Source organism: Epinephelus lanceolatus, chromosome 14 (genome assembly GCF_041903045.1).
Source record: "Epinephelus lanceolatus isolate andai-2023 chromosome 14, ASM4190304v1, whole genome shotgun sequence".
NCBI classification, from domain to species: domain Eukaryota; kingdom Metazoa; phylum Chordata; class Actinopteri; order Perciformes; family Serranidae; genus Epinephelus; species Epinephelus lanceolatus.
Genome location: NC_135747.1, coordinates 32,272,108 through 32,298,071, shown reverse-complemented (window position 1 = coordinate 32,298,071; position 25,964 = coordinate 32,272,108). Strand labels below are relative to the sequence as shown.

Genomic DNA, 25,964 nt, shown 5'->3' with positions numbered 1-25,964 from the left:
TGACCCACGTCTATTTATGTCTATTTTAAAAAATTTTGCTGCTGTAAAGATGGTCTTGTTTAGTAAAACTGGGCTGTGTATGCAGCAGAAAGACGCAGATACTTTTGAAATTGGTGCTACATGACCAGAGAAAGCTTTGCTTTTGCTCAAGAGGTAGAAAATCTACAACCACCAGAATGCACTAAACTGCAATGAGCCAATAAACACTCCTGCTGGTGGGTGATGCAAGCTCGTCAGTTATGACACAGGAAATAATATGTCAGCTGGCTGGTAACAGACGATCATGACCTACATTTAAACTGTAAGCTAAACTATGTTTATGAAGACACTTTAGGCAAGACATGAATTAACAGGATCTTGGGTCATATTTGATCAACACTGCTTAGTTTTACCAGCAGCCCTAGAGACAGTGAAAATCAGCTGGATAACACGATTTGAGCTGAGAGATGAGCAGGGAGATCTGGGTGCTGGTAAGATGGAGGGAAGTTTAACAAAGCTCATTTACACAAACTACCCACATTGTTATGATACAAAGCTGGCTGAAAATTGGCAAAGCATCTTTTCAACACAAAACACAGATATGTTAGGATCTGTTAAGATAAATGCATGGTTTATTGTAGGAATTTCCAAGAATAGTTTTAACCAAAAACTGCTTGTAATTAGCTGGCTCTTTATTCAACTTGTAAATCCACAGGTTAAGCAACACGGAGGGTCCTGCCACAGGCAGTAATAAGTAACTTTAGTCTTTGAGACGTGATCTGAGGTGTGTGGCTGTGTTTGCTCTGTTCAGTCAGGTGTCAGAGGGCCACATGGTGCCAGTGTCTTCAGGCTCAAACCAAGGTCCAATGCTACACCAAGTACTCCACCCCTTCACCAAGGCATGTGTTAATTCCCCTTTTAAAGTGCATTCTTGCTAAAGTAATATGATGTACAGCAGGAGCTGTAAACAAATTCACACACACTTTTACTCAGGAAGGTCACAACAGCATCTTCTATGTTTTGTCACTTGCAGAAACAATCATATCTAACGCACAACAGGGGGAATCTACAGGAAACCTTTGGTGGAGGACTGGTGCTGAAGTTTTGGTGTGACAGTCGTCCTTGGGCCTGGATGTGTGTCCCTATGACAACCTGTTGCTACAACAGTTCCACCTCCTGACAGGATGAGATCACGTGCTGGCGTCCGACAAGGTGTCTAACATCACGTCGCTCTCGTACATATCGCACTCGAGGGTTAAAGAGAGTCGCAGAGGCGTCTCCAGCATCATCTTGTCCTGATTTGAAAGTGGCGTCTCCAAGGACGTGATGCTGGTGTCCTCCAATCTCGGGGTGGCGAGAAGTTCACTGGGCTCTGATGTGTTGAGCATCTTCATCAGCGCTGGAGTGTTCAAGCTGCCTCGCACCTTGTCATTGATGTCTGTGCCTTTATGGAAACAAATAACACATCACTGTACAGGTCTAAAATATCAGCTGCTTTTTCAGAACATATATTTGAACATTTGCAACTAAAGGAATATTTTGGCTGAAATTCTTAACCATCTGAGGATAGTTTTTACTCCTCTGTATGATAGAACATATCAGCAGCAGCTAACATACAACACCAAGCCATTAAACGATCTCAACAATCTTGAATAAACACTAAAATGGCTTAACTCTGTTGTTAAACCCCTTTAATAACTACTGAGTGACGTTAGTCACGTGATACTAACAATAAGCTTGTTACTGTGTGTTTGACTCTGTCCCAGGCGTGAAGCTCATTCTCCCACATCAGTAGTCTCATGAGTAGGGCTCCCCCCGACTAAGAATTTTCCTAGTCGACCAATAGTCATCACTTAGGGCCATTAGTCGACTAGTTGCCTGCATGTTTACCATATTAATTTAATTATTAAATGATATATTTTGGGCGGGGCAACACAATGGTTTGAGTTGAAGGTGTGAGAAAGAATAGTATCAGTAACATTGTTAACACTGTGCTACATTACAGAGCAATACAAAACCGTACTAATGAAGCTTCATTAATATAGGCCTATATTTTATCTACAAGTGCACGTCACACACTGAGCGAGCCGCCCGTTAATGACGCTGTGGGCTAATGGGCATGTAGCTACTTCCATGTTTCAGATGATACGTCATGTTTGTAGTCGACCAATGAAGATGAGTTTACATATCACCTTGGGTTCGTCCTTCACCTTCTCAAAATGATCCCACACTTTGGATTTCCTGCCTGACATGTTATTAACTAGCCTGTGGAATAACCGCAGGTACCAGCCCTGGAAATTAACCTGACTCCTGTCTGACTGCTGAGCGTGGACACTTCCTGTGTCTGTCCTTTCAAATTAAATTCACACATGGTCTAGTCATATAGGTTTGGATTTGTTTTGACAAGGTGCAGCTCTTAATAGATTTTCTTTTTTTTTTTGCTTCTGCGACTAAGCGACCAGTCAAAAAAAAAAAAAAAAAAAAAAAAAAAATTTGACTCAGTGTGCAAAGGCCTTTGAACTGCAGTATAGCTGTATCCTACCTATATAGGCATCTGTGTCACCGATGTACATCTCAATACAATGTCCGAGCATCGTCACAGAGAAAGTGTCATCCCTTTTCAGTCCAAGTGCCTGCACGGGAAGACATCAAACCAATGTCAAGTATTTGTCATAAAAACATACCTGGTGGCATGAAGAAAAATCAAGCAACCAATCACAGATAATGCTTGAGTGTAACCCTTCTTTTAAGTCCAATATCACAAAAAACCTTAACTATACAATATCTTTGTCTATTTAGTCTTAAATTTAATGACAACATCTTACAGCTGATGGTGTTTACTTGCACTTCTAAGTACTTGTTATTTGTTTAGTCAAGGAGCTGATTTTTATGTTTATTCTTTCACATAGACAGCAAACTTTTCAACAACACTCTTCTCTGTTCTCCTTTTAAACTTCTGCCGTCCAAGGTTACTCCTATTCCTTCTGGCTCTCTCAGAGGAGGCCATCAGCTTGCATTTATTGGCAGTTCTTGCTAAATACTCACACTCAAGGTTTCTATGCAAGAAACAAAACACTTATAAACTAAAGCAAAGGCACAATACCGTATGAAAGTAGTCGATAGCACTCTCAAAGTCGCCCATGAGGCTGTGCACGTATCCTATGGCAGCGTAGGTGGAGGCGTGCTGAGGGATTAACACCAGAGCCTGACGGTGGTACTCCAGTGCCTGGTCGTACTTTCTACAGAAACAAACACCACAAGTACAAGTTCATATCAACAAATTCAACAATATTTCATGGACAAATGAACAATACGTCAATATTATTCTGATATCCTGACACAAGACTAGATGTCAAATTAGATTTTGGACATTGTTTTATTGTCAGTGTTGTCTTTTCCTGGTTTTAAAGGCTGCATTACAGTAAAGTGATGTAATTATCTGAACTTACCAGACTGTTCTATTATTTGCCTTTACCCACTCAGTCATTGTATCAACATTAATGATGATTATTTCTCAAAAACCTCATTGTGTCAACCCTATAATATCGTCCTAATCTGGTCAAAAAATATTGTGATATCGGATTTTCTCCACACTGCCCAGCCCTAGCAAAAATATGACGAAATACATTTTATCAAATAGTACGTTTGAAGGAAGTAAATCACTGCTCAGTGATAGAATAAGATTTTCATGATTGTTTAGTGATGGAATAAGGTCAAATACAGCTGGTATATCTTGACTAACATGGCCGTTTTGATTCAGAGCACCCATAAGCCACTATCATCCATGTGCAGAGAGCCAACAGTTTACAAACACACTCAAAATGACAGGTTCCCAACAGAGCATTATGTCCGAATTCAGTTATAACCTTTTTGAAAAACGTGAAGAGAACCGTTATAATCTGTTCAACCCTTTTTAAAAGTTGCAGCCAAAGGTAGCAACACAACAACACACATAACCTTTGTACAGTAATGATTATTAAGTGACTTTAGTGTGCTTTGATGCTATGTGACAGTCATCTTACCTATTCAAACCGAGCTAATTATTTTTTTTTACCAAAGGCACTTACAGTTTTCATATCAGCAAAGGCCCAGCTGTGATTTCCTATGTTTACGTTACAGCATGGTTACGTTGATGACGCACCAACAGTTTACGTCAGGCGATCTCCCTATATGAATGGTAACCCTTGTTCTACATAAAAACAACCACTTGTCCACACAATGTGCGAGCCCCTTGTATCTATCGAGAGGTGGCTATGCATAATTCATCAAAGGGTCTTTTCATTAATTCTCATTGACGGCCCTACCTAAATGACTGCAATAGAACAAGTGGATACACCTCTAAAAATAGCTTGTAGGAGAAAGGCGAAAGAAAATAAGACAAGGAGGGGAATGTACAAATGAGAGAGAACCCTCTCCAATCGTCTTTAATGAGACACTCAGGGTAAATTTAGCCTCCCGTACTAGTGCTATACATGGTAACTCAAAGAAGACCGTGAGATCCATGATGCCGTTTATAGAAGAGCTGCAAGTGCAACTGACTCCCAGTGGGCCTAATTAAGACCATTCATTCAAACTAGTGTTGTCACAATACCAAAATCTTTGTTTCGGTACCCATACCAATATGAATTTCGATACTTTTCGATACTCTTCGGTACTTTTCCTAAGGAAAAGTCCTTTTGGCTACAAACCTTTAGAACAATAAATAGTAGGGGTGTAACGGTACCAAAAAAATCATGGTTCTGTCAGTACCTCAGTACGGACGTCATGGTTTGGTTGCTCAAATGTTTCACCAAGTTGGTGTTGTCTCGTGTTGTCTCCCTTTGCGAGGCAGACTTTCTCTTGTCTTTTTTCACATGCGCCAGCTGCGAATGTTGATTCAGGTGTTGTCTTACACACCACTTGTGCAATCTGTGCCCCAATAGGAACAAGAAAGGCGTTTGTGTGCATAAATGAGTAAAATAAATTAACTAAATTAATGAATTGAATCAATTTCAAAGTACCGGTATTTTCCAAATGCAGTATAGTACCATTTGGAATACTCTAGTACCGCGGTACTATTTTAGTACCGGTATACTGTGCAACACTAATTCAAACACAAACTGCACTGTAATGCCTGGGCCACACTGCCTGCGTGAGCAGTGCGTGACGAGTGCGTTACATGGTGTTTACGCAGACAGTGATGCTGATGCAGAGCAGCCTGCTGATAAAACTACTATATTTCCGCAATTAAAAGCCGTACTCCATAAATTTATGGAGCCATGCAAGCCAATACGTTGTCAACTAGAATTACTGCAAACTGCAAACCCGTCAAGTTGCAGCTATAATTAACATTCACGCCTGTGAAAACATGGATGCTTCACACACCTCTTATCCCGGCAGTTATGGCCAAAAACATGTTTTGTGAAGTCACAGTGACCTTGACCTTTGACCACCAACTTCTAATCAGTTTATCCTTGACTCAAAGTGAATGTTTAGGCCAAATTTGAAGAAATTCCCAGTAGTTGTTCTGGAGAAATCGCATTCACAAGAATGTGATGGGTCACGATGACCTTGACCTTTAACCACCAAAATCTAATCAGTTCATCATTGAGTCCAAGTGAACTTTGGTGCCAAGTTTGGAAAAAGTCCCTCATGGCTTTCTTAAGTTATTGCATTCATGAAATAGGACATTCCAGTGGTCCCCAAGGGCCCAGTGACCTTGACCTTTGACCACCAAATTCTAATCAGTTCATTCCAGAGTCCAAGTAGGTGTTTGTGCCAAATTTGAAGAAATTCCCTCAAGGTGTTCTTGAGATATCTGGTTCACAAGAATGGGACTGATGGATAAACAACTGAAAACATAATGCCTCAATAAAAAGCATTGTGTTAACAAATTAAGGGATTCTGTTCAGAGAAATGTTGTCAGAGGACTTTCAGTTTGACACGGAATCAGGAAATGTTGAGTTAAAAATAAATATCTGGATTTTATCCCATGTCTGTAACAGATAAAGACATTAAAACAGCAGTGCAAGGTGGTATGATATCAATATAATTATCAAAAGACCACTGTTACTGTCTATTTTTGCAGAAAACCCTGTGCGTCATGCTGGAAAAAAAGGCTCCTATTCTCTAGATGTTCTGCAACTGGGCAGCACTGCTCACGCTGGCAGTGTGGCTGCTCTAACCTGTTAAAAGAAATAATACAGGGTAAAACTGGCTCCATACTTACTTCAATTTCCGACACACATGCCCCAAGTTGTTTAACAAAGGCTCCCATTTGTCCACAGTGACCTTAAATTTAAAGAAAAATAACAAAAAGCATATTGAGAAACTCTTACAAAGACTTGCTCATGTTCTCAAGACATTCATCATTCACATATTCATACTATTTCAGTTAAATAAAAAGACGCTACCTCATTCCCTATGGCTTTGATCTTCTCCATTGCATCAAGGAACAACCTCTCTGCGGTCTTCCAGCTAAAACAGAGGACATGAGAAACATGTATTTGTGCAATCTGTGGCTGTTTCCTTGCTTTAAAATATCAATACCCAGAATACAGAGGAAAAAAATGCTTATCATTTTTATCTGATTCTGCAAAGTTCTTAGGTATCTAGTTTCTTCATCCCCCACAAATCAAAATAAAGCTACCTGTATGGCTAGATACCAAAGGGGTTATTTCAGAGAACATGTCCCTTTGTAATCTGACACTATGAGGGATAGTTAAAATCTTCACTATGAGATGGTAATGCAATGTAAATGACGGTCATTGCATGTAAATCTTTGAGGTAGCAACAAGACTGTCGAACAGACATGAACAGAAACAGGTTCCACACTTGGCCAGTCAAGTTATTGGTCATTCAGTGATTTCATTTCAGTTGTTGACAGTCGCTTTTGAGGCTGGTACAGAACATGAAGTTCATATTTTACTCCTGACTCCTCCAGCTTTTACAAATACCACCGCTTTGTGCCAACATCAGTTTGTGCTGCCAATTACATTTATACTACCTTTGTCAAACTAGAGGCCTGAGTGTTATTGTGTGTGTTTGTGGCTGCATGACTCACTCTCCATTTTGGAAGGCAACGACCGCCACCTCGTGTATGACAAATGGGTCCTCTGGAGCGATACTGAGAGCCTGGCTGAAGAAACGTTCTGCCAGCTTGGAGTTGTTAGTCAGGCCGTACTCCAGGCCGATGTAAAGCATGGGTAAGTGACACCTGCGGGAGACATTGGTTGTCACAAGTGTCATTAAAAATGGCAAAATTGTCAGCTAAAAGGACACCCATTTATAAAGGCTTCATATGTGGAGCTGAGAACTCCAGGACCTGTCAGTCATGTACCTACCCTTTCATCAGCTGAGCGGCAGTGAAGTAGGCAGCCATGGCTTGGTCATGCTCACTCTCCACTGCAAATGAATGACCATAGGCAATCCATGCAGGACCATACGTCCTCTCCAGCGTAGTGGCTTTGCTACAGGAGACATATAATAACCAATATGTATATAAACAGCCTGTAATGTGGCCTTAAACAGAATGTACTTTCTTTTGAGCGTGTGCAAATACAAACCTAAGGTATCGCCGAGCATGTTCGTTTTTATGGCCGACCATGAGATAATAGCACCCGACAGCAAACCAGGAAACCTGATAAAACGTTTTTATTTGGTTATGATGTACTGAAAATGAGGCAAACAGGGAAATGGATGGATGGGGGGAAGATGCAACACTTACTGGGTTGTTGGGATACAAGTCTACAAGTTTGTGTGAGAGGTAAAACAGCTCTGCAGGGGCAAAAACGCAAAAAGCTTAATAAGCAAAATTAATCAATAATAATAATTCAATAATTCACAACTAAATCAGTGGTTGATATGTAGTTTACCATTTGCTTTTCCAAGCTCCACCAGAGTTCCTATGTGGACTGGTAAACAGTTGGCATGGAAGGGGTCTTTGACCATCACCCTGAAATAGAAAAACAAATTGCCCCCGGTGGGATTAATAAAGTCGTCTGAATCTGAATCTGACATAATTCACTTTGAGTAAAGAAGCAGCCCACTTATAAAACTACAGTAATTCTAATTTTTTTTTTACTTTACTTCTATGACACAAGCCTCGCCTCTCAGTAACCCATCTGCTTCTAAGTGGCTACCTGAGGCTGGTGCTGCACGCACATCGAATTCATGCCTGGAAAAAGAAAGTAATTCTCTTTGAATCAAACGCGTAGTCTCCTCAAAGCTTAGGGCTGCTCATCATGGAGACAGAAAACGAATGGTGCTGTAAAGCCCCTGTGGTGAAAGCCGACGTCATCATGGTGGATTGATAATGCCCAGCGGTAATGTAATGCATCCGCAGCCTAATGAAAAAGCTCGGACGTATTTTGAAACAGTCAATAAAATTCAATAAATAGTGAAGCTGTCCATTTCATTACTTTACATCACTTAATGTAATAAACACACAAATGTCAATTAGATGGTGACCCCCGTCAGAAATAAAGATAAAGAAAAAAAAATGGCTATATGGATCAATTTGACCTGGACAGAGGTGATCACTGTACAAGTGACTCAGAGGTGTGTGTTTCAGTAATGTAACCACACACCACTGATATCCTGTTCTTCCAATATGATGTGGACATTGGCCCGAGTGGCTGCGGCCAGATTAAACAAGGAAGCATGCAAACAAGGTGATAAGGGATGAAATTGTCCATTAAGACTGAAATGTCACGTCCTGATATTTGAACCACTTCTATTTAAAACCCTAAAATGCAGTGAGTGGTATCGTGCTCAAAGGCTTTAACGACATCACAGATATACAGTCAGGTCCATAATTATTTGGACAACGATACAGTTGTCATCATTTTGGCTCTGTACACCACCACAATGAGTTTTAAATGAAACAATGAATACCTGCTTAAAGTGCAGACTCTCAGCTTTCATTTAAGGCTTTTTTCAAAAATGTAGTATGAACCGTGTAGGAATGACAACCATTTCTTCACACAGTCCCCCGACTTTAAGGGCTCATAAGTATTTGGACAAACTAACATAATCATCAATTAAACAGTCAGTTTTAATACTTGGTTGCAAATCCTTTACAGTCAATGACTGCCTGAAATGTTGGACACATAGGCATCATCAGATACTGGGTTTCTTCCCTGGTGATGCTCTGCCAGCCCTTTACTGCAGCCGTCTGCACTTCCTGCTTGTGTTTTGGGTGTTTTGCCCTCAGTTTTGGCTTCAGCAAGAGAAACGCATGCTCAATTGGATTCAGGTCAGATGATATGACTTGGCCATTGCAGAACATTCCACTTCTTTGCCTTAAAAATGTCTTTGGTTGCTTTTGCAATATGCTTCAGGTCAATGTCCAACTGCACTGTGAAGCATCGTCCAATGAGTTTTGAAGCATTTGGTTGAATCTGAGCAGATAATGTAGCCCCAAACACTTCAGCTTTCATCCTGCTGCTCTTGTCAGCAAGCAAGACTTCACTAGAATAAATACAGAGGGTTTATCACAAGATGCAAACCATTGGTTAGCCTTAAAAATGGAAGGCCAGATTAGAGTTTGTCCAAAACCATCTAAAAAGCCTGTACAGTTGTGGAACAGCATACTATGGACAGATAAAACAAAGATCAACTACCAGAATGATGGGAAGACAAGAGAAGGAAGAAGGGAAGGAACTGCTCATGATCCAAAGCACACCACCTCATCAGTGAAGCATGGTGGAGATACTGTTATGTCATGGCCATGTATGGCTGCCAGTGGAACTGGTTCTCTTGTATTTATTGATGATGTGACTGCTGACAAGAGCAGCAGGATGAAAGCTGAAGTGTTTGGGGCACCATTATCTGCTCAGATTCAACCAAATGCTTCAAAACTCATTGGACGATGCTTCACAGTGCAGATGGACATTGACCTGAAGCATACTGCAAAAGCAACCAAAGACATTTTTAAGGCAAAGAAGTGGAATGTTCTGCAACGGCCAAGTCATATCGTCTGACCTGAATCCAACTGAGCATGCGTTTCTCTTGCTGAAGCCAAAACTGAGGGCAAAACACCCAAAACACAAGCAGGAAGTGCAGACGGCTGCAGTAAAGGGCTGGCAGAGCATCACCAGGGAAGAAACCCAGCATCTGATGATGCCTATGTGTCCAACACTTTAGGCAGTCATTGACTGTAAAGGATTTGCAACCAAGTATTAAAACTGACTGTTTAATTGATGATTATGTTAGTTTGTCCAAATACTTATGAGCCCTTAAAGTCGGGGGACTGTGTGAAGAAATGGTTGTCATTCCTACACGGTTCATACTACATTTTTGAAAAAAGCCTTAAATGAAAGCTGAGAGTCTGCACTTTAAGCAGGTATTCATTGTGTCATTTAAAACCCATTGTGGTGGTGTACAGAGCCAAAATGACAACAACTGTATCACTGTCCAAATAATTATGGACCTGACTGTATGTCGGAAAAATTGAGAATCATCCTTGTCATATAATAACTCCCGATAAGACTCTGCATCATTTGCAGAACAATTAAATGCACACACACAAGCACACAAACAAACTGAGAGGAAACCTTGAGACACCTACATTGATGTGAGTTTGTAGCACATCTTGAAATCACAGTTATAATAATGCCTCTCGGCAAGAGACACCACTACATCCAAGTTGTCCTGAAGACCATTGACCATCTCTGGCACCACAAGGTCACTGGGCTTGTTATACTGCAGAGGGAAGGAGAGGAAGAGTGTTTTTATGCATGTGTGTGAAAGGTGGGTGCAGGGTGTAAATGTGAGTAGGTGGGGAAGGAGATGAAGCAAGGAAGGCAGAGTAAGGTGACACAACAAAGCAATACAAAACAATTCTCAAAACTAAATGCAGAGCACCACTTACCTTCTTTAACTTGTTCTCAAATAGGAAGTGTAACAGCTCCTCCTCTTCCTCAGTGCACTGTTGACTCAAAGGAAGTGAGTCGAGGAAGTCTTTTTCTATTGAAAAATTACAACAACACATTTCACATATTTTACAAATCACTGAAACGATCATAAATGGCACATACATGTAGGAAATTTATGGGCTAGAGTGCACATCACTGCCACAGATCAGCCTCACCTTCTTGTGCAGTCAACATGTGGTGAGACGTTAAAAGGTCAAAGGCTTCAAAGCAATACACATCCAGTTTCAAGGCCTCTTTGTAGCTGGAGGTGGCCAGTGGTCTGTTGTCCATGGCATCATAGATCTTGCCCCGCAGGAGGCAGATGGAGCTACTGATCTGAGATATTTAAAAGAGAGAATAAGGAGAACTGAGAGAAAGCAGACGACAGAGTCTCTAGTAAATGCTCATAATATAACTTAATAACTTCATGTCGTTTTAAAGCTTCATCAATGACATTAACAAAACTGGACCAGGAATTTAAAACAGCCAGTGAACTGCATGTACAGCACTTTCCTAGTCTCAGCGATAGTGACCTCTGTGTGCAGCATTCATCCATTCACACATAAATCATGTCGATAGCAGGGACGAGGGATTGAACCATCAACCCTCTGATTAGTGGACAGCTCTACCTCCTGAGCCACAGCCAACTCAAACAACTCTCCTATCGTGATATTAGTGTTGTCTTGATACTGCAATTTCTAACTTTTATAAAAAAAAAGTTTAAATATTTTATACGACTTTTGATACCATGGGGAAAACTGATATCGAGGACCTAAAATATTACATTTTCTATTAATAGATCAATGTCACAAGGCTATAACATAACAAAAAACTTGCAGAAAGCAGCAGAACGACAGCAATAATCATGAACAGTAAGCGAGAGCTAAAAGAGCAGCTGGTGCAGGTTTATCGTTACTGCAGAAAATATGGATTGAAACCGTTTCAAATATTCAGAATCGCTATGTATTGACAAATCGATGATTTCTGACAACACTCCCTGATGGTAGCGTTGGATGATAGTTTATGCCGACGTTATATTTCACATAACTTGCTTGCTCAAAATCACATCTGCTGACCTCAACTGTTACTACAATTACAGTTGCACAATATTGGATTTTTTGCTGATATCCGATATGCCAATATGTAACAACTCATTTGACCGATAACCAATACAGTATCGATATATCCACTTTTTTCCGACCTAATTTAAGTGATCATCAAGTCTCTTCTGTAGTGGAATTAACATCATATGATGCATGCATACTCTTATCGCGACGGCCTACCAGCAGATGGAGGCATGTAATACAATGCTTTTCAGTGTATGTAATATTCATTCATTGTGCAAAATAGGAAAAAGCATGTTGGCCAATTCTGATAGTTCCTTTTAAAGCCAATATCAGCCAATACCGATGACACACCAAAACTATTGTGCTTCCCTAATTACAGTGGTTATACATGGCCATGTCCAGAGCAAGACTTGAATCTTTTTTAACCACTACATAAAATTAATTATAATAATCTAGCCAGAACTGCAGGGACAACTGTGAGCAGGTGAACTCCATGACATAAAAGTCAGCGAAGATTACTGCATCTAGTGTGTAGTGTTTTAACATAGAAAAAGAAATCTGATGTCAAACTAGAAACAGTGAACACATACGGCACTATTGTGGGTGAAAGGAATATCTAATAGTTCACTAATATGATGCTGTTTGTGAAAAAGTTTTCCTGTTAAAAAAAAAAGGATTGTTTTCAAATTCCTAGTTTGCATATATGTTTTTGCAATGACTTAAACACTGCATGCCTATCACTATTGCTGTACAACTTTATCTATTCTGTAGACCTTTCCTTTAATAAATTACAATCATACTAATATTGGTTTTAAACTTGTGAAAATAAAGTATGTATAGGGACTGCATGTGTAACACTGCATTTTAGAATTCTTGGAACCTTGTATATTCTCTACAATACAACAGAAGGGTTAAACAATTGCAAGTGTGTAAGATTTCTATCAACAAGAATAAAAAAAACTGTAGTTGGTGATGAGAGTACTTGTGGGAAGTGTAACTACACATGGCTGAAAAACAGTACATCCTCATATTTGCAGCAACAGCAAAAACAAGATGAGTCGTGAGGAACAGATAAATGCTGAGTAATAAGATTACATCACACAACACTGACAAACAAGACTGTCCAAAATCTTTCATCAAACTGGAGCGCCCAAATCGTGGAGTGTACGCAGTACAAGCAGTTTAGACTTACAGAGGCAGGGGACATGTCCCAGTCCTTGGTTGACTCTGGTGTCCCGTTGTCCTCTTTCACGCTCCTGTCCAGCAGCTTCTTGCTTGCTGGCTCCTCCGAGTCCAGGATATCCAAGGCCTGCTGGAACTCTTTGGCAGCATACTGGACGAAACAGTCAGAAACAAATTATCTGGCAGGTTTCTCTAGATCAGGGGTGTCAAACATACGGCCCGTGGGCCAGGTTTCAGGAGCAAGTTAAACACTTCGTTGCCTACTTCTGGTAAAATTCTGCTTCAGAGGCTTTTCCACCCTGACCAGAATACAGGTCTCTGATATAACAATGAATACTTAGTGTGACCATGTTTAGAGATATTGAGCATTACGCAAAAACAGCAGCTTAAATTCAAAAGAATCTGCATCAGGAAACGTATGGATAAATGCACATGTAATGACAGTGAGTAGTAGACTGACTGTGGAAAAACTGAGACATACTGTTGCAATTGCACTTATTTTTCTTTAGACACCTCAGGCTGTTCATTTGTTTTGTAAAAGGATGGACGTCTACAGAATGTACTTGTAATTCTTTACAAAAAAAGGGAAAATGTTGGAGCTGACAATAGTTAAATTGGGCTCAAAATTGGGTTGTATGTGGCACGTGAACCAAAATGAGTTGACACCCCTGATCTAGATTATATTGTATTATATGACACAGTATATGTTTTAAAGTTACTTACATGGCACCTAGCAGCAAGATACTGACAAGCCCCGTACAACTGTGAGAGAGAAGACAAGGGTTGTTTCAGACGCACTCACACATACATCCTTCACATTGATTAGATACATAAACCATTTTGATTCAATTCCCAGCCAATAGCTTTGTGCATGTATACAACACACACACATAACCTGCAATTACCTTGTCAAGTTTTCGTGAACGGAGGGCATGGGAGGCTCTGTGGTACTGTGAGGTCAAGTAAAGGCACTGAGCTAGCCAGTAGATATCCTGTGGATCCTCTGCATGCAACACAAAGCGGTACATATCTGACGTTAGGGAGTCATCACTGACAGGCTGCACAACACTGTGGCAACTGTTGGCGAGCTACTGTCATCACCAGTAGTAAAAAGTTTATTTTCAGCTATGATTATGCGTAACAATATAAGCAAAACACAGTTTATCTCCCTGCAAAACGCCAGTTCTCCAGACATTAGCTTTGTAACTTTAGCTGACAGTTTAGTAGGCTAACGTGTCGGCTAACATAAACAGCTCTAACGGTACTCACCGTGGGAAAGTGACGCTATCTTGTCGGCCCAAAACAGAGCACTTTGATACTGTTGCTGTAAACAAACACACAAAGACAAACAAAGAGTCACTCTGATATAAATTTATATTGTTGGTAGCTGTGTGGTAGCTTTAAGTTAGCCGGGAAGCCAAGCTATGACTGTTTACCATTGATGCTAGCTTGGCTCTCAAGATAGCATTAGCTTGAAGCACAGAAAGTAAGATAGTAATAATTCTTACCTGGTCGATGTACTGCCGTACTCGCTTTCTCAGTCTGTCGAGATTCATTTTGATTTGTCTTTATTAAAATATCAGTTTGACTATCAAAAGCGTGTCATTCTTAGAGACGGAGAAAAGCTGTGTATCAAACTATGCACAAAACAGTAGGTGCTAGCTTGCTAGCTGCGTAAAATCAAATCCGCGGCTTCTTTCTGCAACGAGTGTTCTGACAAATGGTGCCGTCAGGAAACTACACGACAGACAGTTCCGCGTTAAGCCGGGTCTTTCTTTTTTACTTCCGTGATATATCTAGCTGTAATATAACTTCATAAATATAAAGCGATATACACATTTACTTGATTTATTTATTTGTAATTAAAGAAACAATCTACAAAGGGTTATCACTGTGTTTATAAATATTAAAGGGGAACTACGCCTATTTTCAAAAGTCATATACATATAATTCCTTTGGTCCAAGACTGCTCAAAAATATTAGTAAACCTGAACAACTCTCTCCCAAATCCAAAAACTACAGTGCTAAAACTCAAATTAGTGATGTCATAGGGTATCAAGTCTGGAGCTGCTCCATAGACAATAAACTGGGAGAGATGTTCTACATTAGTGGTTCCCAACTGGTGGGTGGCAGTCCAAAAGTGGGTCACGTGTCCATTCTGAGTGGACGACAAGTAATTTGGGAACGTCGTGAGTTTGTAAAAAAAAAGAAAAAACTATATTTTGAAGTAGAGTGTATTTCAGGCACAAAGCTTTCATTTTGATGTGCTCTTTCCTGCTGTGAAGGAGTGAATAACAGACCAACTACCTTAACGACATGGCCAAATACAAGTATGACACTAGATATTTTAAAATATGTGGATGTTGAAGTAACAACTGAGGAGAAATCTGGATCCCGTAGCTGGACCAGTTGGGGGACCACTAATCTAGGTGACACTGAGAGCACCCAGGGGAATGTTCTAAAGGTGTGGGTACATTTACTGTTTAAGAACGGAGAACAATACAATAGAATAAAGCTCATTTGGGTATAAAAAGGAAACAATATTCTGTGAGTCCACAAAATCAGTCTCCCATTCACTGTCTATGGAGCAGCTCCGGACTTTATACCCTATGATATCACAGGTTTGAGACTTACTTCTCTAGTTTGAGGCTTTGCAAGAGAGTCGCTCATGTTCACAAACGTTGATTAAACTTTCCTAGGACATGGAAATAACATACTGTAATTATTAATTTTGGGTGTGCCCCCCTATAACATCAACCACTGACATGGGCATAGGTTTCGTTTAAACACACACACACACACACACATGAAAGGGGCTGTTTGAGGGTCATTTCTGCATTTTAGTGAATTTTTTTCTGCATTGATTTATGGTGTAAATGTCTTTAATTTTGTCAAAAAAAGTCCTCTGCTACTTGACATGTAATTAAAATGCAAAATAAATGTATCTGTAATCAGTTACTGAGAAAAACTATGTAATTACAGTTACAAGTCAAAATGTTTGTGATTACAAATTGGTTACAGCTGAATATATTATTTTCGGTAAAGGCTTATATGTAGAATTATACATTCATTACTTTGATTCAATAACTAAAACAGTTACAATACTTATTACATTTTTAACAGAGTAACTAGTAATCTGTAACCTATTACATTTTAAAAATAACCTTCCCAACACTTTAATTTGATTCATTTATTTGTTGTTATCAAAGAAACAAATTACAAAGTGTTATCATTGTGTTTGCGAATATTACATCGACCACAGAAATACAGTTTTTATTTGAATCTATCTCAGTACACAGCCAATACAGAGTAATATTACTGCTTTATTTAGGACTAATCCAGTACCAAATATCATACAAGTCCCATACAATATCTGCGTCCACCTATGTTGGAGCTAACACTTTCTTTTTCAAAACTACTACTGTATTTAGTGAGCAAAAAAAAAAATACAAGTTTGCCAAAAGACAAGACATTTCATCCCTCTACAGTACTTGCAGTCTCCTGCTCAAGTGTTTAAGGTGTGTGAGTAGGGTTGGACAACTCAGATCCTTCAGGAAAGGACGATGTTTCAGCAGTGTGAGGAGGTTTATCTGCTGTCATCTGAGTGGTGTCAGATGTTGTTGGCTCAGAGTATGTCGCTGTGTCTTGCTGTATCTTTGTTCCTGTGCTTTCTTTCTTGCTGTTTTCCTTCCTCTTCTCATCTTCCTCAGACTCTGCTTTGCCACTGCCCTTGTTGCTTGCAGGGTGGATCTTCTGCTCTTTATTACAATCACTGCACTTCTTGGTGGGTTTTTCCTGTCCCTGGTATCAGCACACAAAATGATATCCATAATGATATACAATTAAGATCACTTGGTACAGGTCAAGTGATTGTGAGTGCAGATGTGACAGATTGTGCTTAGTAAATGAATGTCACTGATCTTTTAAAAAAAGAAGACATTTGAACCTTTTGCAGATTGGCAGTTCCTCGTGGGTAACGTGCAATGCTGTCCATCACCTTCAGAGTTCTGACCCAGTCCTCGTGCCACCTCCTCACGTCATAGTGAGACCTGCACTGGCTCAGACGCAACAGGATCATTTGATTCTCCTTGGTGATACGCAGCAGCTCCAGCTGTCGCTTCTCTTTGCCAAGGCTACAATGAAGAATAAAACCAGGCTTTACAGCTGGGTTTTTAGTTTCAAGGGCTGCCTCACTTCTTGGCAATACAACCTGTTGCCTGACATGAATATGTAATTTTACACTGACAGTTCTAATACAACCTTAACTAACCTTTTTCTGTCGTAAAAGTTCTTGTTGTCAACTCCTCCTGTCGTCCTCATGATGTGTGATATCTTCTCCATAAGCATATTGTTTTCCCTTTGAATCTTCATCGCCCATTCCTCTTCAAGCTTAATGTGATTAAAGGTAGAAACACAATGTTCAGAGCTGGCAATGTAATTTCCTTTTTTGAATTGAGGCTAAAAATGTATATACATTTACATTTACTGAGGCTATACATTCCTCATGGTGAGACTTCACTGTATGATTTCAGCAGTGAGATCATCTGCTGCCACCCTGTGGACATGATGTGAGCTGAGCTGAAAACGTGAGAGATAAAACAGAAACCTTTTGGGTCTTCAGCTTGAGAGTCAGGTGAGCGTAGGTCTTTGGTGGAGCTGTGTTTATTGTTGCTTTAGCTGACTTCACCTGGGAAGAAATAAAGAGACATACAGGTTTGTGTAAGGCACTGAATAATGAGAAAACACACACTAACTGATTGGAAAAACAGTTGGGATGGGAATTAAGAACCAGTTCCAAGGTGATAACAAATGTGAGCACAGGGCAGTAAATTAACTGTTGTCAGGGGATAAGGGGGCGAGGTTATGTTGGCTGCTGTGTGTGTGCGTGTGTGTGTGTGCGTGTGTGTATGTGTGTGTGAAAAATACCAATAATAATAAATAAATTTAAGAATAATAAAAATAAAAATTGTAATGATAATAATAATAATAATAACATTAAAACAAATAAAAAAAATAATAAAAAGAAAAAAATACCAATAATAATAAATAAAAGTAATTGTAATAATAATAATAATAATAATAATAATAATAATAATATTAAACCAAATTTTAAAAAATCTAAAAAGAAAAAATACCAATAATAATAATAATAATAATTATTATTATTATTTATTTTCTAATATTACTGTTATTATTATGATTGCAGGTGGGTTGTGTTTCTTTATCTCAACAAAATGTCTGACTTTGGGTCGCCCCCAGAGCCTTAAAGGAGGGAACTGGCCCTGTGCAGATTTGATCCCTTGAAAAAAAATTGCTCCCAGACCATGAGGAGGGTGCTGGTTTTTAAGGGATTACCAGTCAGTTGTTTTATGTGTGGTACTGATTGAGAGGAGGGGTGAGCTGACCCAGTCTCACCCTGCCCCTGTTGCCATCTCAGAGGGATCTGTAGAAGTACCTGATATGTGCTCCAGCTGTCTTTGAAACATCTCTCTGACCTGTATTCACTGTCTTTGTTGTTTTGTTAGTGTTTTGCATTGTCTTGCAATAAAAAAAAGAAAATGAAAGCTTTAAGAGACATAAGTAAACATAACCTTGAACTAAGAACAAAAAATATTTTTCATTTCATTTCATATTAGTGTGGAAACACCAGCAATATGCTGAAACATCTTCCTACACCAGTGGTTCCCAACTGGTGGGTCACGGTCCAAAAGTTGGTCGTGGGTCCATTCTGAATGGACTGCAAGCGACTCTCAAACTTGTCAAGTTTGTAAAAAACACACCTTATTTTGCAGCACAGTGAATTTCCGGCACATAGCTTCAATTTTGAAGTGCTGTTTCCTGCTGTAGAGTGAGTGACTAACAGACAGCTACTTGACAGAGACAGCAAACTAGCTCGACGACATGGCCAAATGCAAGTATGATACTGAATGTGTTAAACTGTGTGGACCTTGAACTAATGACGAAGGAGAAATCTGGACCCTGTGGCTGGACCAGTTGGGAGCCACTGGCTTACACAACATGAACTTAAATTCCAGGAATGCCATGTGTTTGGTACTCCACACACGAGTGCCACTGCCTCCCAACCGACCATGTCTGTGATAATAACATTAGTGACATGCAAGCAGGCCTAACAGATGTTTCCTTTGGCTACGAAAAAAGTAAAATAGTGGAGCTTTTGTACATCTGAGTCACATGAATGCTTTTATTTCTACTCGGACATGATAAAACCTGTGTAGTCCTACTTTTCCCCCCACAGAAACTGATCAAGAATCAGTAACAGAAGTGATAAAGAATCGTGAAAACAGAATCGATAATGGCATTTGTATCGAAAAAATCTTACCATTCCCATCCCTAATAACAGGTTAATCTGGTTGGTTTTTGATTAAAATAGAAGCTCTGTGTGTAGGTCAAAATATTCAAAATATGGGATAAGGACAGTTATTAATGTCACCTCTAAAACCAAAGTAAATATTCTCCTCACCTTTTCCCTGTGTAACTCATATGAAGCCTTGTCCCATTTCTGCTGCAGATACTTGTTTCCAGTGGGAAGCAGGGGTTGATACGCCAGATGCGCCATCCTGGTCCTGTGAAAACAAAACATTACACAAAAGCTGCAACACTGCAAGCCCCCCACCTCCACCAGAAAACATTTTAATGTCGAATCATTTCTGCATTAGTGACGTGGTTCACAGTAAATCGCAGAAAAGTGAACACCGTGCTAGATAACCCAGTTCCCCGGCCTCTGTGACTCACCTCACAGTCTGTGTCTGCCCCGGTGTCTTGATATCACAACTCTTCATCTGCCCATAAGAGTGTGTTCGTGCTCTGAAGCGTCCGGGTTGACTGGAGCTCAGAGACTGCGGTCTGTTTTCTGCCAGTCATACGAGGTTGCCATGACAGCAGCTGAAGAGAGCAGAGATGAATGAATGGTTTCAAACGATGTGCTTGTTTAGCAAGTTCCACACAGAGACACGCACACGGGCATAGAGATAGGCTAATTAGCGAGGAGGGCACAGGGGGAGAGTGACTGTAAAATGAGCTGCTGTGTGAAGACGCCGTTTCACACAGCAGCTCAAAGCTGAAAATGAACTGGAAGGCAAGCTGAATCCTCAAAATGTGCTCGTGCTGTTTTAAACCGCTTGTGCCTGCGAGGGAAATAAAAAGGTGGCAGTAATTTTTGAACACTGATCAGACTCTGCTGGAGTCTGAGTTCAACGGATCTGTTCAACATGCTGATCGTGTAATAATTAAATCAATGCAGAATCATACATTTAATTAAAAAGCAGGACTGAATTAATGAGGTTAACAGCATGAAGGCTACTGTATTTCTTTCTTGCTGCATGGAGACAGTTACAACCTTGGTAACAGTTACTTGGAAACTTAAACACTCACACGCATAATTTATACAGAAAATCTGCTGGCATAAACTACACCACAGCAGGTCAATGCCTGATCATAACAATGCGTATTTAAAGCTATAAAACATGACACTAAATTTAATGCATACCCCACATCACACTGTACACTCTGCTGTGGTGTCATGTTACATTATACTGTCATGTAATACATGTTTGGGACGGAGCAACACAATGGAGCACACCATCAAAGATTTACTGAATGAATCCCATTGAGGTGACAGGACTTCATGAATGAACATCCATATTCCAACACTGCCCCCTCCTGACCGCAGCTGGCTATGACGGGTTCCAGTGCAGCTGAGATCACAGCCGTTAATTATTCAAATCCCACGCCAGTGTGAACAACCAAAGCACTCATGAAACTGTAATGGATCATTATGTCACCCTTTCTCATGCACCATAATAAACATTGATTTAATATTAAGTGTAACAAGATTCAGTGTACTCTGTAGGGCCGGCAAAATTAACTTTGTATTAATATGTAATAGGTTATTATCTGTGCAGCCAGCTATCAATGCACAGTGTGCTGGTACATAATTGCACGCATACACTTTTATGGCTATGTTACAGAATAATAACTGTGGCAGTTGTTGTAAAGCTGCCACGACAAGGGGAGGTTGTTCATGTCTGTATTGTTCAATTACTGCTCCCCCCTGGTGTGGTCATATTAAGTGCCCTCTTGAATGAGTTACAGTAAATAAATAAACAATAACAATAAATCGTTTCCAGTTACTTTGCTGTATAAGAAGAGACATGCTGATGGGACAGATGGCAGATAGATACCAGGGTGATAACACAGAAACTGGGAGTTAGGGGCCTCTCAATCTCTCACACTCTTTAAGATTCCCTTTTCGATTGCATTTCAAAAATAAATAAATATATATGTAAATAAATAAATTCCTCTTAATATATGTAGCTGACCCTAAAGTAGGGTTATACCACTGACTTTTCATGTGTACCTATTTTGCCACTGTGAATCACATGGATGTGCTGTGATTAGGACATTTTTGACAGTGATCAACAGAAACTAATCTTTCAACTTTAAAGTGAATATGAATCTCTTGAGGAAGTATTTAACCACTTTTAACCCTTTAAAAGCTGAGCAAATTGGCTGAATCCTTTCAAGATGACACGACAAAGGCACTGAGCAACTTAACAAGAAGTGACCCAAAAATTAGCAAGGAATTATTAAAAATTAGTAAGTAGTAAAAAAAACCCAAATAAACAAGGAAATGACCTGAAAAAGTGCTAAATACACACACACACACACACACATATATAATGAGAAAAAGAGGGAGAGATTTCTATTCTGTAATAAATTCTAAAAAATATTATTTTTTAAATAATTTTCTAATAATTTCCCCCATCTCTTTCTTTTCTTTTTTTATGTTATTTTTCTTGTCACATTTTAACATATTCTTGCAAGTTGCTCATTACCTTTTAGCATGTTTTCGAAAGAATCCAAAACAATTTAAATGCTTGTGAAAGGTGTCTGAGTGCAGCAAAAGAAAACTGATGTCTCTCCAGGTTTTAAAGAGTCAATAGTACCATAGATTCATAGAAAGTCTGTCTCTTACATTAACGCACATCTTTTGTACTATTATATTTGTACACTGCAGATATGCCTTGTACATCATTCCGTGAAGTCTTGAAGAATCCCTCATCAATATTTTGCATATCCCTGTATAAAACTGTATGTCTTTCCATGAAAAAAATCTATTGTGCAGCTTTTATAGTATTTTTTATTTTACATTTTTATTGTCATTTTTTCTATTTCATTTTAATGTTAATTGACTTTTGCAGTACATGCTTTTACATTTTATATTTTTATTATTTTTTTCTTTATTTGGCTTACACCAAATAATAGATTTTAATAGGACCAAAAAGTTAAACTTTGGTTTTATATGACTATAAAGCTGTCTGCTGCTTTCAGAGTCTCCCTCATACATTATAGTCCAGATCTGTGTTTGCTAAACATGCTTAAGCTTGCAGGGTGCTGAATTCTCTCCCAGCACACACTCGGCAAGAGGTGCAGTACAGCCATTTACACTTACATCACTTCCTTAAATACTCACGGGTCGTCTCCATTCAACTTACAATGCCACCTCTAAAACACAACTGGTTTAATCAGCATTCTATTATGGTTTAATCTATTATTTTATGTTATATACTTACATTTTTTAAATCACTTAATTAATTCTATTCTTATTTGTTTCATTTAACACTGTTATATATCCCAATTATATCAATTATCATTGAATTTGGTGTAAAAATAAACATCAGAAAAACATATTCTACACAAAAACACTTTTTGCAGGCTCTGTATGTATCATCATTAATTAAGAGGGGAGATAATGATGTATTTAAGATAATGAAGCTTGTTTTCATGTCCTGAATGGCAGGGGATGTTCTCAGTTGCAGGGAAGTCTCATTGGTGCACTGGTGGATCTTCCATTGCACCACTGTGGGAATAAGACGGTCTCTTTGGGACGGGAGAAGTGCAGGAAAATGTGATACACACTTTAACATAACAGCAACACTGTGTATGTGTGCGCCTATATATGTGTGTGGTGTTTTTCAGAGGGAGCTATTTATAATTTCAAAGCATAGATGAGGAAATGTAACAGAAGGGATGCAATGTAATGTATATACTGTAAAGTATAATGACAGACAGAAGGGGAAATAAAACTGTCGCTACTGGTCATTAAATTTGGCCAAAAGTAATTTTGTTACATTATTCTCACAAGGAATCCAATAATCTGAGAATTTAAAGTCGTTTTTACTCTTTTCTTTTTCTTTTTCATTGCCGTGTTTGTCGCACTACAGCCACACAGTGTCCGCTGTTGGCCACCACGTCTCCACTGATTGAGACAAATACCAGGAGTTCCCTCAGAGCTCATATTTTCTGACTCTATGCCTGTGGCCAGAGCCGCAGTGAGATCAGCAGCAGCAGTTTGTGCATTTCCCCAAGGTCAGGATCAAGTTTTTTTCCCTTAATCTTTGTGATGGAAAGTGACTACGGTAACAGGTCCCAGGAGAAGATCCTGTTTAGAGGTGGCTGCATCACACTGGTTCTAAGCCTGCTCATTAGGGTTACTGCACAGACACATGCAATAGACGAGCTCTTCTAGATCTTCTAAGGCCACACAGGAAATATAGCAGAATATGGTTTTGTTGGAACGATTTAGCCTTCACTTTCTCAGCATACTAATACAGTTAGTTGGCTCAAACACAACACTTAACTCATACCTTGAAGATCAACAGGCTTCAGAAGTGATCTGCTATGAATGGGCCAGGAGGCTTTTGCCAACAGATGCTCTCTCCTCTCCTCTTAAAAGCTCTCTTCTCCATACTCGGTGATCATCTGTCAGATTGGTGTTGATGAAGCATTACGAACGCTGTCCTGACCTTTTCCAAAAATAGAAACAGACATTAGAGACATCTTTGGGCACAGTACTTGCTTCTTTTGGAGTTTATGGAGGATAAAAAAAAACGACATAAATGTATAAATAAATACAGAGACACATAAATAAACATGAAATAATAATAAAGAATATATTGAAATAATAAAAATAATAAATAAATATAGAAATAAATAAATAGAAGAACAAATAAATTCTGAAATAAATACAGAAATGAATAAATAAATGCATAAATAAAGAAATAAATGCAGAGATTAGGACCTCCTATCTAACATATAGACATTAATAAATAAATAAATAAACAGAAATGTAGACGTTAAATTAAAATAAATTCTGAAATGAATGTGGAAATTAATAAATAAATGCATAAATAAAGAAATATATGCAGAGATTTTTATTTATGTACTGATTAATTATCAACTTTTATTATTTATGCATTTAACTACTTCCTTGTTTTTTTTTACATTTATTTATACATTTATTTTTTATCTAGTTATTTATGCATGAATTTATTTCCATATTTATTTATTCCTCTATTTTTATACATTTATTTTTTCCTGTATTTATTTATACATTTATTGATTTATTTATTCCTGTATTTATTTATACATTTATTGATTTATTTATTCCTGTATTTATTTATTTATTTATGCATTCCTGTATTTATTCATACATTTTTTTTTAAATTAATGGACAGTTAAGTCATTTTTTAGTACACTTTACATCTTTAACCGTAACAGAATATCTAGAAAACATACTGCCATGTTTTGTGGGAACAGCATCTATTTTTTCCTCTAACCTGCTCCAGTCTTTGAGTAAAAACCTAAACCAAACTTATACAGCTCCCCTGGTTAACAGTGACAAAACCTTAACTCTAACAAAATCTGAAAACCCTTCACACTTGATTTATAGAAAGTAGTTTTAAAGTCAAAACAATTTTCAGCTAATGGATAGCAGAATAGGTAACAACTCCGAGGCACTATACTCTCAGCCCCGCTGCTCCATTAATGCCGCTGAGCTACAGAGGAATGGATGCTTTGACTCGGAAATAGGCTTCATCCCTCTAAAAGTGGCTCTTTTGATGACAGTTTGGCGCACACATGCTGCACTTCCTCCTGAATGCAGGAAGTTTGCCCCCATTTTGATACTCAAACGCATACAGGCCTATATCCCAGATAGATCTGTGTTATGAAAGGGTATAAATAATGGAGGACGCAGTCTTTACAAGTTAAAAAAGACCCACAGTGCTGTTACGTAACAGTGGAATGAGTTATGAGGGTAACAAATTAGGCCGAGCACAGGAACACGCTAGACTAATCGACTGCAATAAGCTCAAACAAACGCAGAATAATGCTCAGATTTGTGCTCTTTAATGTAACCTCGGTTTTGTTAACAACTATAAATGTTCTCCTGTTTCCCTTGGCAACTTCACCTCTTCTGAACATCTCAGCGTCCTGGTTATTGGCAAGGTCCTTCATTCTTGTATCTTGGTATAAAACCTGCAACAAGCAAACAATCTCTCAATTATTGTGTATCTGACAGGATAATTCTTGTTTTGTGTGTGTTTACTCACTCTTTGTCCTTGAGATTTTCTGAATGATGCAAAACCTTGATGATAACACATGCCTGAAGTCATATGCTTAACCAGTTTTTTACCTATGCAGCTTTGGAGTTAATTGTCCTGTATATACACTATGAGGAATGTATCATATATTCTTCACATTACCGGCCCACATTTATCAAAACACACAGTACAATCAAATTACAGACTTCTGATTGTGTTAAACAAACTTCAGACCTAAAAACTGACTTATGCTAATGAGAACTGATTTGCAATAAAGATGGGCGAAAAACTAACAAATCAATCTTTTTGAACAACTCTTTTCAGTGTCAGGTATGTACCAGGTCAGCATATTAAACATCCGAGCGCTCCTGAGTCCCTGACTTGCCCACTTGCTGTTATCATATGGTACTGCTCAGTGCCTGCGACAGTGAGTGAAC

The 25,964-nt window shown here is 38.9% G+C and overlaps 2 protein-coding genes across 2 annotated transcripts; both read right to left on the bottom strand.

Moving 5' to 3' along the window:
• Nucleotides 1–592: 592 nt before the first annotated feature.
• Nucleotides 593–14,833, bottom strand: cdc16 (cell division cycle 16 homolog (S. cerevisiae)). The gene is made up of 18 exons (XM_033614695.2): nucleotides 14,632–14,833; nucleotides 14,393–14,447; nucleotides 14,029–14,126; nucleotides 13,847–13,885; nucleotides 13,134–13,274; nucleotides 11,051–11,210; nucleotides 10,832–10,926; nucleotides 10,529–10,662; nucleotides 7,833–7,912; nucleotides 7,685–7,734; nucleotides 7,524–7,597; nucleotides 7,302–7,427; nucleotides 7,022–7,174; nucleotides 6,372–6,435; nucleotides 6,188–6,249; nucleotides 3,083–3,218; nucleotides 2,522–2,612; nucleotides 593–1,423 (listed from the first exon to the last, which is right to left on the bottom strand). The coding sequence occupies exons 1-18, from the start codon at nucleotides 14,677–14,679 to the stop codon at nucleotides 1,170–1,172; spliced, it is 1,860 nt and encodes a 619-aa protein (XP_033470586.1). The 5' UTR covers nucleotides 14,680–14,833; the 3' UTR covers nucleotides 593–1,169.
• A 1,483-nt stretch (nucleotides 14,834–16,316) lies between these two features.
• Nucleotides 16,317–25,462, bottom strand: cfap97d2 (CFAP97 domain containing 2). Its single transcript, XM_033617129.2, has 8 exons — nucleotides 25,396–25,462; nucleotides 23,791–23,949; nucleotides 19,877–20,026; nucleotides 19,605–19,707; nucleotides 17,730–17,810; nucleotides 17,394–17,512; nucleotides 17,070–17,256; nucleotides 16,317–16,924 (listed from the first exon to the last, which is right to left on the bottom strand). The coding sequence occupies exons 3-8, from the start codon at nucleotides 19,921–19,923 to the stop codon at nucleotides 16,637–16,639; spliced, it is 825 nt and encodes a 274-aa protein (XP_033473020.2). The 5' UTR covers nucleotides 19,924–20,026; nucleotides 23,791–23,949; nucleotides 25,396–25,462; the 3' UTR covers nucleotides 16,317–16,636.
• Between the last annotated feature and the right edge of the window lie 502 nt (nucleotides 25,463–25,964).

Excerpts from the sequence above, each read along its gene's own strand:
- cdc16 (XM_033614695.2), bottom strand. The coding sequence starts at position 14,679 with ATGAATCTCGACAGACTGAGAAAGCGAGTACGGCAGTACATCGACCAG. Across the intron at positions 6,250-6,371 it reads TCAAAGCCATAGGGAATGAG|GTCACTGTGGACAAATGGGA; the intron begins GTAGCGTCTTTT and ends TTTAAATTTAAG. Across the intron at positions 2,613-3,082 it reads CTATCGACTACTTTCATACG|GCACTTGGACTGAAAAGGGA; the intron begins GTATTGTGCCTT and ends CTTCCCGTGCAG.
- cfap97d2 (XM_033617129.2), bottom strand. The coding sequence starts at position 19,923 with ATGAAGAGTTGTGATATCAAGACACCGGGGCAGACACAGACTGTGAG. Across the intron at positions 19,708-19,876 it reads GGGCAGACACAGACTGTGAG|GACCAGGATGGCGCATCTGG; the intron begins GTGAGTCACAGA and ends TTGTTTTCACAG. Across the intron at positions 16,925-17,069 it reads GAACTGCCAATCTGCAAAAG|GGACAGGAAAAACCCACCAA; the intron begins GTTCAAATGTCT and ends TGCTGATACCAG.